Genomic DNA, 14,641 nt, shown 5'->3' with positions numbered 1-14,641 from the left:
GGAAATAAGTTCAATCCAGCGACTGACACCCTTTCTAACTCAACAATAAACAACAACATATGCAAATAATAAATAAAATATTTATCAATATTCAAATTTTATTTTTAGCTGCAATATTTTAAGTCTAAAAAATTCTTATTTTTTACTTTACTAGAATATCTTGTTCTTTACTTTTCCAGGTTGAATTTCTTGTCCTTTACTTTTCCAGGTTTAATAAAATCTTAAGAATATTACTTTTCATGCGCGCATTTTTCCATAATATATATATATATATATATATATATATATATATATATATATATATATATATATATATAATATTTTCAATTCTGACCGTTTTTACCAACAAAGAAAAAATGAGTTACTCTTCTTCTTCTTCTTCTTCTTCTTCTTCTTCTTCTTCTTCTTATTATTATTATTATTATTATTATTATTATTATTGTGGTTGTTTTTTTTTCTCGTAGTAGTATCAATTTTTGGAAGTTTTAGATGTATTTTTAAACATCAGGCCAATTTCCCTTCAAGCTGAACCTTAACACTTTCGCCCTTCTTAACAGGCATGCATCTTCTCGAATTGTAAAAGAAATTGTCTTGTTCATCTGTTAAAACCATTTATGGTGGTTTTTCGTTATGGTTTTAATGACAATGCGAATCACCTTGACTTCTTTACATTTCCATAGTTCAACTAATTTAAAATCTTAACATATTTTGTCATTTTCTTTCTCCAGCATTTAGGTATCGAAGAGTCAAACCATGTCATTGATTAACCCAATTTCATGTCTTTGTTTAAAAAGATTACGTTGGGTTAAAATGTACAAGAACCTTATCAGTTTATATGTGCGTGTCTCAAAGAAGTTTGACATTTTGATTCTGCAGTTTTGTTGATCTCGTGTTTGATGGACATACTGCCATTGGCTTGTTCTTGGGCTGCTATTAAAGTGGTTTCAATAGATATTTTTTTAGATCAACCCAGTTCTCTAAATTTGATATTCTAAAAGAATACACTGCATAATTACTTTCCAAATAAATTTCCCCTTCTCTCTTGCAACCTCTGACTCCTTTTTACCCCAAGGTTTTTATATCTTTTCTCTTTTCACTTCATCTGTATATGACAGCGTATGTGTTATTTTGTGTGTCACGCTTACATAATTTTCCTTCCGAGTTACTGTCGTTTAATTGTTATGACCTTCAATTTCTTGTAATAAATAATTTTACCAAGAATTCTCCATAAATTTTGCTTTCAGTTTCGATTTTAGCTGAAGGAACTCAAGTTATATATATGTACCCATATTTTTTTCTTCACAAGTTTTGGTTTCGTTTTCGATTAAAACTGATGCCCCCAAGCCATATGGATATATTTTCTATTTTTTAAATCACAACTTTATAATATATAAGAATTGATAGAAAATTGGCACTATAATAATATATATATATATGAAATCTGCATCAATTAAAATATATTTTACGACTTTAATTTGAAGTTTTAACAAAAGAGCTATAATAATATTAGGGCGTCTCCATTTACGTGGAAAAATCCACAGAATACCAACATCAATATATTACAAATGAAAGAGTCGACTGTGGAATTTCCACAGGTCCTGCTAGTAAAGAAGAATTTTATTACTTTCAGAAATATATTAAATTAAACTTCCTTCTTCTATATTCACCACATCTTAAACACTAAGTAAGTTTCGACCATGTTCTTTTCTAAGTAGATACAATCGATGTACATCTATTTTCTTAGCAAAAGTTCAATAAATTGTAAGCAATTCATGCTTTTGCATGCAAACGTCTTAATTCGTCTGCATTTCGATGAAGTATAGCAGCGATATATCGAATGCTTCTGTTGTACTCAGTTGTAGCTTGATTTTTCATTTTTATGTTCGTAATCTTTTTTTTTTTACACAGTGGTCACCACTTATCAAGGCCAGGAAGCCACACAGGGATAAGGGTTATTGTAAGTACAGTACGTTAGTGTGGAGATTTAATGAAGTGTTTACTTAAGAGGGCGGTTCATTAGGAATTTGTTAACGTTGGACTTGAAGACATCCAAGTTGTAGTCAGGTGGGAAGCATTCAGACGGAACAGAGTTCCACAGGCGTGCAGTTCTAAGAAAGAAGCTTTGTTCATGGAATCCACGTTTTGATTTAGGCACAGATAAAGAGTGGGGGAAATTTTTCACAGTGGATTCAGCTAGACGGGTGTTTTTCGTGAAGGATTGGCGAGGGGGGACCAGAGATTGGAGTTCAGACGAGCACCTGCCATGGAAATAACGATAAAACAACGATAGGCTCGCAACGTCTCTTTTGTGGGAGAGAGGTTGCAGGGAAGAGAAAAGGGCATCCCCCACTAAGCCACGAAGTCTATTTTGTACTCTGTCAAGGCAGGATAGGCTGTTTTTAGCAGCTCCTGCTCAGATATGGCAACAGTATTCCATCCTTTGACGTACTTGGCTTCCAATATCCCCAGATATTTGTAGCCTCTCTAGCTGCTAACATTCTTTATCAGATCTGTTGTTGGCAGTTCAAGACAATCTGAGTGAACGAACTTCTTTTATCACAAGAATATAATTATTAACATTTTGTCTCCAGCCGTTGTTATTGCCGATGTTATAGGCAGATCATAACAAATGAATATTGGCTATCAGCATCTTGTTTTCTCCGTTTTTCAGCATTTTCCACAAAATTCTGGCGGTTCCCAACAAGGCAGTCTTTTGAAGTACTCCAAAATTGCAATGGATCCTAATTTTCTCAATTCACTTGCCAATTCCTTTTGTTACACCCCCACCCCAGGACTCCCATCAGAATAAGGACAACTTCTACCTTCTTTAATTTCTACAATCATTCCAGGTCCTGGATATGACCTTAAAGTATATCCGATGGTGAGGCCCCAGCTTGTGGCTTTGGGGAGTGTGGAGCCACCCTTTAATTGCCATTGCCCCCAGGTATACTCTGACCCAGAGTGGTAGTACCTGTTAGGGTTCCAACTATGGGTTAAATAGAAACCGACTTGAAAAGAAATATATATATATATATATATATATATATATATATATATATATATTCTATTAAAAAAACTTTTTCTTCAACATCAGTGGATTCGGAATTAAATGACCTGAAAAGTGTTGATATGCCGTAAAATAAAAAACAACCAATCAACAATCATTCCATCTTCCTTTTCAAGTGTTGGTACTTTTCGACCCTCTCCTTTCTTTTTCCTCCACATTTGCATCAGCTGACACTACTATATCAATGAGTATTGTCTTATATTCCTTGTTTTTTTTCTAACGGGACTAAAATCTGGTCTCTTTGCTTCAATCGCATTATCACATTGGATACTCCCCAATAATTTCACATTATCATTCTCCACCACCGCTTCTTCTTCTTCTTCTTCTTCTTCTTCTTCTTCTTCTTCTTCTTCTTCTTCTTATTCTTATTATTATTATTATTATATTAAATTAATTATCATTTTTATGACATGTAAATGTCATAAAAATAATAATAAATTTAATATAAGATAATAATAATAATAATAATAATAATAGTAATAATAATAATAATAATAATAATAATAATAATAATAATAATAATATGGCATGGCTAACCAGCATTGCTCGGGTTTACATGAAGTTCCCTTTGACCACCCAAGGATATTAATCATTTTGATTATGGGCAACAATTTCAAAAATAAAAGAACGGATAAAAACATGTAAATGTAATCGTCCACCCCCCCCCCCAAAAAAAAGAAAAAAAAAAGAAGTATGTGATACCCTATTTCGCCAAAAGGGATACAAAGAGAGGAAACTATTCTCCGTATATTGAGCCCTTTTTGTTGACCGTGCGTTCAAAAGACCCCCCCCCCCAAAATAGATCAAAACAACTTTGTTTCAATAAAAATAGCAGCGAGTGGTCAAACCATCGAAAAATAAAAATAGCCAATGCCTTATATGCGTTTTTTAATTTTTTATTTTTTGTAAAAGCAATTTTTAATTGGCTTTATTTTTTCATAAATAAAAGAAATTTTCGATTTGCTTTTTTTAGGAGGGAGAGCTTTTTCAATTTGCTTTCCTTGGGGGGGAGAGACGTTTTTGTTTCTAAAAGTGTGGCTGAAGTTTGAATTCGAAGCAGTCAAAGTTTCTGTTTAGCCATTTCAAGAATATTAAAAACAAACAAATGAATGTTTGTCAGTTTATTCGTAAGTATTTTTTTTTCTTTTAATAATGAAACAAAAACATTTTTCTGTCTACACGTAATTATTTTTTCAAACTAGAAACTTATTGAAATGACCAAATTATTTTATTTCGTGAAGTTTCTAGGGGGGATAACTCTACGTCTGTAAAAATGTCGATGTCGGAAATAATTCCAAATAAATTAAATTAAATATCTTATCAATTAAACTGTTATTAAAAGCTTATTAAATAACAATTTTAAATAGAACATTTAAAACAATTATCACCCTAGAAACATTAATTAACATACCGCTATTTAGTAAAATCGATTTTCCTTAATGCAATATGAAAATGAGATGGCATTTAATTGTATATTTGCTTGCAAGAATCATACTATATATAGAAATAAATGAAATAATAAAGTAGCGGACCTTTTGTGTATATTAACTAAATTGTGAACAAACAAACAAACAAACAGGGATACGAATTTACATATATATATATTTATATATATAGATTATTATTATAACATAGTATAATCAGCTCAAAACGGTTTCATGTTAGATCTTTGAAGTTAAATAATGTCAAGCCAGGTCAGTACTAAAATGGGTGACCGTTTGGGAATATTAGATGCTCTCCACTTATCTCGGTGTTGTTTTCAGTCATCTACTTGCCAATGGAATCAAAGCAGTGCCAACTCAGATGTAGAACAACTCTCACAAGGAGCATTTATGGAGGCAATGTATATTATTGGCTCACAAGGATCTTTCACACAGGTCATAAAGGATCTCTCCTTGAAAACAGCCTGTGGTGTTCTCTGGAATCTGAGTGACAACAAGTTCTCCTAGTTTTCCAGTGCTCTCCACCTCTTCTGATAACGTTTGCGAATGAATTTGCATTATCTCAACCGTCGCGCATCATCGATCTCTTGCTAGCAGCAGCCATTGGTCTCCACTGGAATTTGAGTGACAATAAGCCTCTCTAAGGTCCCAGTTCTCTTCATACTTATCCAGCGGAGGTCTGGTCAGCACTCTGTCCTCAGTCTTTCCATCCTCCTTGACCCTTCTCGGATATTTAGCATCATTCTTTTGTGGAGGGCGGTGATTGGGTAAACGGAAAGGATGGGGGAGAGGATGGGGGAGGTAGAGAACTCATAGATATGCATCTTCAATGTTCTTGGTTCCATGTAACGCTTCTTCATGTTTTGTCTCTACAGCACGTTTTCTGTACGCACGTGTGACTCATGTGTATTAGTCCCCGCATTCAAGGGTTTTCCTTTAATATTTCAGCTGTTTTCATTATTGTTATTTCTTGTATCATTCCAGTAATCCCCCTGATTCCAATTTCTCCCATTCTATATTTCAAAGTTTTTCGAAATTGTTCCTAGTGCTTCTATTATTATTATTATTATTATTATTATTATTATTATTATTATTATTATTATTCATGCATTCATTCATTAATTAGGAGTTCTCACACAGATCATCAACAGTGATTACTCAATGATAAAGACTGGTAGTGTTCCCTGAAGTCTAGGTGACAACAAGTCTCCCCAAATTTCCAGTAATCCTCACCTCTTTCAACAACTTTTGCAAATAAATTTGCATTATCGCAACAGTCGTTTGCCATTGATTTCCCGCTGACAGTGACGATTGGTCTTCACTGAAATTTGGGTGCCAATAAGCCTCCCCAACCTCCCGCTCCACTTTGCAATAATCCAGTGGAGGTCTAGTAATTACTTTCACCCGTCGGTCTTTCCATCTTCCTTGACCCTTCAACAATTTTAGGGGCTGAGGGGGGGGGAGGAAATTATGGGCAGGGGAAAGGTAAGGAGGTAGGAAGATGAGGGAGATGAGAGCGGGAGGGAGACGGGAAAGTTAGGGAGGTGGAAAGAAGAGGGAATAGTCAGTCTACAATTTCGTAGTCTCAGTTTTCTTGATTTGATTTTTTGTTTTATTTCTCTTGCATTTTCTATTTACCCAATTGGCGATTCTCATTCTCGTAGATTAAGTTCTGTATTTGAGGTTTTTTAAAAGATTTCCACTGCTTTCAGCATTACTATCCATTGCATAGTCTGAATCTTCCCCTTGATTCCGATTTCTTCTATTTCCAAGTTGTTTGAAACTGTTCCTAATGCTCTCATAATTATTGCTATTATGTTGATTTTCTTCAGGTTCCATATTCCTTTTTGTTTTCTGGCAAGTTTCCCATATTTGTTTCATTTTTCTCTCTCTTTGCTCTTCATACCCCTGCTCTGGTGGGACGGCAAAATATAAAATTTGACAGTTTATTTTTTTCTTGCTGATTATTATGACATCCAGTCTTCTGGCTTGAATGGGTTTATCTATTTGTATCTCCATATCCCAAAGTATTTGTGGTTTTCATTTTCCAGCATAATCTCTGGTTTGGGTTTGAATCATTTGTCTGTGTGTTCTAAATGCAGTCGTCTGCATACCTCCCAATACACTACCTTCCCCATGCGGTTGTGTTTGTCCTTGTATTCTTTCTTAGCTAATTTACTGCATTTACTTATTATATGGTTTATCGTTTCATCTTTTTGTCCACAAAGTCTACATTTACTGCTTTCCTGTGTTTTGTCTATTTTAGCTTTGATGTGTTTTGTTCTAATCGCGTTATCTTGTACAGCTGTCAGTAGAGATTCTGTTTCTTTATTCATGTGTTCTTTTCTTAGCCACGCCCAGGTGTTTACATGATTCTCTTCTTTTGTCATTCTTATTAATTGTTCATGCAGTCCTTTCTCTTCCCACTTTTCTTGCCTTTGTTTTTGGTTACTTCATATTCTGTATTGTTTTTCCTGACGATGTCTCTGGCTGCGGTGATCAGTCTTTCTGTGTTCTGGCTCAGGTACTTTAACATGTTTTTTTTTTGCGCTTTCTATGCAGCCTACTACATTTATTATACCTCTTCCCCTCTTTCCTTTTACATAGAGTCGATCAGTATCATCTAGTCTCTGATCAAGATGCATAAGTTCCTCTTTGGTCCAGCCTATGAATGGTTTAGAATACTTTATTAGCGATACTTCCCAGGTGTTTATTCCTTTTTATTATTATTATTATTATTATTATTATTATTATTATTATTATTATTATTATTATTAACAACAACAACAACAACTAGGAGTTTTCAGATAGGCTATCAAAGATTTCTCATTGAGAACCTGTGCTGTTCATCGGAGTCTGAGTCTATGAAGATTTCCAGTACTCTCCACATCTTTTGATAACCTTTGCAAATAAATTTGCGCTATCACAACAACTGTTTACTATTGATTTCTCATTGGTAGCAACCATTGGACTTCACTAGAATTAAGGTGGCAATAAGTCCACGTCCTCTTTTCACTCATCCAGGGGAAGTCTTGTTAGTGCTTTCTCTCCTTGGTCTTTCGATCCTCCTTTTACCCCTCTCGACTATTTTATGCATCGATTATTATTATTATTATTATTATTATTATTATTATTATTATTATTATTATTATTATTATTATTATTATTATTATTTGTTTTCTTTTCTTTATTATGTATTTTTTTCTGTGTCTCTCGCTGCCATAATTATTCTTTCAGTGTTTTGCATTATGCATTTTTCTAGTTCTTTTTTTGTGTCCTTCACACAGTCTTCTATAGAGATCAGTCCTCTCCCGTTGTCTTTCCTTTTCACATAGAGCCTGTCAATATCGTCCTTTGGGTGCAGTGCATTATGCATAGTCATGAATTTCCTGGTTTTCTGGTCGAGTTGTCTCAGTTCTTCTTTTGTCCACCCTATAAACGGTCCAGAGTATCTTACTAGTGATACTGCCCATGTATTTATACCTTTTATTAGGTTTCTGCTATATAATTTCGTTTCCAGGAGTTTTCTTGTTCTCCTGAGGTATTCCTTTCTAATTTTCTCTTTCCAAATTCCATTTGGATATCTTGGTTGAACATCCTGGTAGTGTTAATTCGTGTCTCTAGCTCCTTTTCGGTCCTTGCAAAAAGTTTCAGATCGTCCATGTACAATTATTATTATTATTATTATTATTATTATTATTATTATTATTATTATTATTATTATTATTATTATTTCTTTTCTTTTCTTTTCTTTTCTTTTCTTTACTATTCTTTTATTCTTTTAGGACAGCATGTTGCAGTTTTATTTTCATGTTATACTTAAACAACATGGACATTCGTTTGCTACCTTTCAGTAAAAAAGGCCCGAAAAGCAAAATATTCAGGAGTTATCCGGTAAGTGAAAACAAATTACATAATTTATAGTTTTGCATGTTCACGTGCTTCATCGCAACTAATGTTCACGTGCTTCATTGTATATAATCACTCTATTTCTTAGTAATGATTAGGGCTATGACAAGAAAATATTCTTTTCAGTGTTTTGGCTCTCGAGTATATATCTGACACAGTTAGATACAGTTAATCGCAACTAATGTTCACATGCTTCATCGCAACTAATCACTCTATTTCTTAGTAATGAGTCATCTTCTATCATATAAATCTCACCTGTCTGTTTAAATGCATATATGTTTGTATGTTCCTTCGTTTGTATGTCTCGCAAGAACTTTCAACGGATGCGACAGATTTTCACGAAATTAGTATCATTTTGGAGCGCGTCCTTTCGGACGAAAAATATCGAAAAATAGGCTAAAAAAATTAATTCCTTCTCCCTCACCTGGGAACTTTTCTAATGGGAAGGGTCGCTTTTTTCGCCAATATTTTCAAAAGTTATCGCCTCTTTTCGATTGTCTAGCCTTAATTTAAGCCTTCGTCACTTCCGGTTGGGCAATGAGCGCAACAGACAATGCCTCACATTTTTTTTTTCACTTATTTTCCCTCCTTCGTGCTATAGGTTCGAGCCTGCCTGCCTACTACCACTTTTTTTTGAGCTCACAATTTTCTTTTTTTTTTTTTTTACTCAAGCAACACCCTTACACACACCTCCACTTTCTTTTCCGTCTTTTCATAACGGGTTCGAGCGTGGATGCCTACGACACCTTTTTTTTTTTAATTTTTGCTCAACACCCACCTACAAACCTACAAACACCGGAGCAACGTCGGGTACCCAGGCTAGTCTTCTTGTATAATATAAACCTCTCCTGTCTGTTTAAATGTATGCATGTATGTTTGTATGTCTGCCTAAAACTTTCGACAGAGGCGACGGATTTTCACGTGATCAGTATCATTTTGAAGCGTCGCCCTTTGGATGCCAAATATCGAAAAATTGACTAAAAACATTAATTCCTTCACTCTAAACTAGACACTTTTCTACAGAGATGGGTCGCTTTTTTCACCGATATCTTCGAAAGTCATTCCCCTCTTTTTGATTGACTAACCTTAATTTAAACCTTCGACACTTCCGGTTTGGCAATGGGCGCAATGGCAAAGACGTCATGTTTTTTTCACATTCATTTCCTCCTTCGTGGTACGGTTTCAAGCCTGCCTACTACTACTTTTATTTCTTTTTTCTCAACTTCCGGGCAACGCCAGGTATCCAGGCTAGTCACTTATAAAGCATAAAAAGCCACTCGAGGATAAGTGCTAATGAGTTGAATACATTTTTAGCTGAATGATGATGAATATTATGAGAGGATTGAAAATGATGGCATGGACAAAATTTGAATATTTATGAGGATGGTTTATGGCAAGTATTTGTTTGATACTGGATTTAAAGATGACCATGTTTTGAGCTGAAATGAAAAGAGAAAGAAAAGAAAATTTTAGAAAAACAAAAAGTAAATTTGTGCTTGTTTCATCTCTTAACTTTTGTTGGTCGTCTGATTATACTGCCGCATGGGTGACGAACAACGCCGGAAAATATTGGAGCCAGGCAAAACCAGATGTAAATCAGATTGCTGCCGACAGCGTCAACCCTACATTCTGATTGAAGAATCGAGATCATTAAACAACGAGAGAAAATATTCTAACTGGATTGAAATTGCTGAAAGGCAGAACAATAAACATTCAAAATTTCAAATCGAAGGTCAAAATGAGTGAACAATTAGATTCTGATCAAGGAATGTGGGGTGATGTAAAGATAAATATAAGTAAAAAAAAAACAATCAGTCAAACAAAAGAGAGAGAAGAGCACACACTTCTGCCATCGCTGCTACGCACCATTCCAAGCTGACCTGAACTTTCTCGCTTGTCATATATTCACTGTAATGTAAATAAAACTTTGTTGATTGAAAAAGTTGTTGTTTGATTACAAAGAAAAACCCCACAGTTTTCAGAATGTATATACTATGGCATGTATATTGTAAAAGTCGGAACCATGAAATATATAGACAACAATATTACAATACGCCCAGATCTAGTGGTTTGATCTTTTGCATTGTCTTTTGCATTGTTGTTTGTGTCTGGTTCTCTTTATTTAAAGTGTTCCATGCGTGGGAAGTTTTTAACCTTTTTTTATTTTATTACTTGGGAGTCACTGCTTATCAAGGCTCAGACGCAATTCAAGGATAAGGGTTAAAGAATGTTAGATAGACAGTGAGATAACACCGTAATGATCAGTACTGGTGGAACTTGAGTAAAGTTTAATTATAGCGAGAATTTATTTGCATCAGACTTGCAAATGACCATGCAGCCCTATGATATTTTGTTCCATCGTTGGACAATTCTAGGAAAGAAACTTTTCTCATGGAATTTTCTTTTAGTTTAGCACAGACAGATTGACAGGACAAGTGTTTTTTTGGGATTTTTTTTACAGAGAAAAAAGACAAAAAATTAGCAACTTTATAGTTAAATATTTAGAAATTCATAAAGAATCGGAATCGGGAATCATGTTAGCGTTGCCCGTCATTAATTATCATGTCTCATTCTGTCACCGTTCAGTTTTGAAGCAGATTTTTCTTCTTTCTTTACCGTGTACCAAATATGTCTTGCTACCAATTTCATGAATTGTTTAAACTTACTGTTGTGTTTAGAAATATGCACATCATATTTCAAGTGTTTTCATTGGCTACCTAAAAAATGTGGGAGGGAGAATAGCTGATCTTTTATTTTGGACGTCAACTGCCTCCCATCTTAAAAAAAATTAACACAAAAAATATTTTGACAAAGCAAATTTATCTATGAGTAAAAACAATTGAAAAAAAATCGTCAAGGGTGTGGCTTGATTTAATTAAAATAAAATACGCACTGATGCGTATTTTATTTTATTCAAATGAAACATACATTGAAGATGGAGCAGAAAAAGACTAGTAACGCCTGTTCTTTGAGAAAGGGGTTTACTAGATTTTGGTTTGTTTTGTACTTGGCCAATTCAAAAAAGAGTGGATTCGGCTGTACCTCACCAGATGTGGGTGGCACCAGAACTCCATCTTAGAAAGTATTCGACTATTATACAGATAGATTATCAGTTTAACGATGAAGAATATTGTGAAAGGATTGAATATAAATGTAACATTATCTTTATCTGTGCCTAAACCTAAACGTAGATTCCAATGAAAAAAAATTATTTCTTAGAACTACACGCCTGTGGAACTGTCTTCCGTTTGTTTTCTTTCCATCTGACTACAATACAGTTGTCTTCAAATCCAACGTAAACAAATTCTTGATCAGCTGTTCCACTTAAGTTAATAAATTTACCGAATTTTCATTACTAACGATTACTATATTGTCCAATTGACTACTATACCCTTATCCTCAAGTGGCCTATTATTATTATACTGTACCCTTATCCTCGAGTGCCCTATGGGCCTTGATTAGTGGTGATGTCTATCTAAAAAAAAAACATAGCGTGGACGGCTATATGAAAATGTATGATAAATGACGTCATCGGTAGGGGAAAATAAAAACTTTACAAAAGGAGATCATGTTAGTGACGTAGATGATGTTCGAGAGTACGTTTTAGAAGATGATCATGTGAGGGATATCACAGCAGAAACGAGAGAATGAAGAAATAAATGTCGTTGTTGCACGAAAAAGTGAATTGAAGTTCTTTCCTATTCTTTGTCTACTTTGCGACTGAGGCTACAACGAGTTGTGAGTACTGTCACATAAGGAATTGAATGAATGAAATTTAAATGCACATGATGACGGTTTATGTACTTGTTTGCATGTGGTTTGAAGACGACCATGTTGTGGTCTACAGGGAAGCAGTCCCATGATAATGTGTCCCACAGATGAGAAATCCCTTTAAAAGAAACTCTATTCATCGAAATTCCCTTTGAGATTAGCTACACGAAGGAAGGAAAGAAAATTTGGTTACGCTTTGGTTTACACTGTTTACTCCTTCTGACTTCCGGTTTCTGCCGTCTATTTGGCTGAATAATTAGACATAATCAAGCGGACAAAGAAAGCCATTCTGAACATGGCGAAATGTAGCTTACACGTTATCTGAGAGGAAGTTAATCATTAATTCATTAATCAGAAGGGACTAGATGATGATGATGATGATGATGATGATGATGATGATGACGACGACGATAATGATGATGATGATGATGGATTAAATCTAGGCAATATAGGGACATGTGTGCAAAAGAGAAGACTTTACTAATATGGTCACATTGAAAGAATGAATGTGTGCTTTTGTTAGAGTAGATGTAGAACAGTTGCGGCAACAGGGTCAGTTGTTATAGGAAGGCCGAGGTAAACATAGGATTGTGCGGTAAAGATGGATTTGAGAGAAAGAAGGATAACTAAAAACTGATGAGATATAAAGTAGTTCAGAAGTCAATTTCTAAATGCCATCTTATGGCAACACTTAACACCGGCACTAAGCTAAATATTATGATGACATCAATAAGCAACGAAAATAAACCATAATGCATCCATAAGGAAAAAAAGTTTTGTTTTGTAATACTAGCTTACACTGATTATATCTTCAGTATACACGAAAGGGAATGAGTATTTAAGAGACATATTCTATTTCTCCTTACAGATTCTGCTGGCTGTCTGCCTTGGCTGGGCTCTTTCTTACATACTCACAATATATGGCCATTTCCCTGATGATCCAGAAACCAAAGAATTCTTAGCCAGAACAGATGCCAAAGAGAAAATGATCAATTCCACACCTTGGATTTTAATTCCATACCCAGGTTAACAAATGTCCTTTGTATTTAATTTTTTTACTAGTTAATTCCTGGACGTAGTTTAGACCACACAGACACCGAACCTGTGTACCATTGTCTATAAGACAAATGTGTACTTCATCTATATTATATTTCTCTTAGCCTGTTTGTCCAACATAAACAAATTCCTGAAAAACCGGCCCGTTAAGTAAGACATTCCATCAAATCTCCAATACTAATGATCACTACAATACTATCTCATTGATTACTGTACATGCAATAACCCTTATCCCTGAGTGGCCACCGGGCCTTGATATGTGGTGACCCCCATGTAAATAAAAACAAAAAAAAACTTGCACGTGGCACTCTTTCGAAAATAGATAAATAGATAAATAATAAAAAATAAGAATGTTACTTGTTATCGTGTCAAAAGAAGGAAAAAATCATGCTCACGTGATTATGTGTCTTTTAAAAACATTTACATAACCTTTTTATTTTTATTTATATACCTGTTTAAGCTTTTTTTGTCAGTGTACTAGAAGGAATTTAGTTGATTACAACTCTTTCTGCGTGTTCTTTACATTACAATAGTACAACCCTGAATCCGACGGCGCAATACCACACCGTTCAATACTGTAAAACTGAAACGAAGCTGTTCTGCTTGAAACTGGCGCCATTTTCTTCTTATTCATATTTCTATCGATTCTTTGCTTTAAAAAACTAAAGTAATTATGTGTTTACCTTTTTTAATGTCCCATTTTGTTGTTTCGGATGTTTTTACTAAAGTAAGTAAAGCTTAATTATTTTCCAAAACTGTTTTGTTTCTTTGTTTTTCGATATTTCGTCGATATTATTTAGTAAGAGTGTTTAACAGAAAAGCCAACAAACGACTACCCGAAAAAATAAATATACAAGAAATAAATGTTACCATAATCAATAAAAGTTCAGTTCACATTTTTTTTTGTTTTAAAATAGTTTTTAATGCTCTTTACTTTAAATAATTTCAGCGAACCGAAATTACAATGAAATTTGAGGCGATAACTATTTCAATAAATTTTTATATAATCGATAATATAATTCAATAAATTTTTTATATAATCGATAATATAATTCAATAAATTTTTACAAATCGTCCATGTAACTGCTTGTCTTCACATGCCATAATCGAATATTCCTTAAGCGCAAAATAACGGAAAATATTAAAATATATTTATAAATATTCCTTACATTGATTGAACTCTCTTAAATTGTTAACACAGAATGCTCAGGTGCCCATCCTTCAAATTGAAAACGGGGATCTCCATTTCAAAGTCGCTGCCATTTTGATTTTTTTTTAAACCGGTTCACAAATTATTAAAAAAATTTTTTTTTAGAAACTACTTAAAAATACAAACCAATCAACTTTTCTACCATAAAAGTAACTTTTATTTCTTGTATTTTTTTTCATGTAGTTG

The 14,641-nt window shown here is 34.0% G+C and overlaps 1 protein-coding gene across 1 annotated transcript in view; it reads left to right on the top strand.

Moving 5' to 3' along the window:
• Positions 1 to 14,641, top strand: part of LOC145254524 (solute carrier family 23 member 2-like) — a 92,823-nt gene that overhangs the window by 40,350 nt on the left and 37,832 nt on the right. Inside the window, exon 4 of the mRNA XM_080113051.1 lies at positions 13,058 to 13,214. Within this exon, the coding sequence (XP_079969177.1) occupies positions 13,058 to 13,214 (157 nt within the window). The remainder of the gene's footprint in view (positions 1 to 13,057; positions 13,215 to 14,641) is intronic.

The sequence above is a fragment of the Euprymna scolopes genome, chromosome 30 (assembly GCF_053919585.1).
Source record: "Euprymna scolopes isolate OS-2025 chromosome 30, ASM5391958v1, whole genome shotgun sequence".
NCBI lineage: Eukaryota > Metazoa > Mollusca > Cephalopoda > Sepiida > Sepiolidae > Euprymna > Euprymna scolopes.
This window is presented reverse-complemented; position numbering and strand designations above follow the sequence as displayed.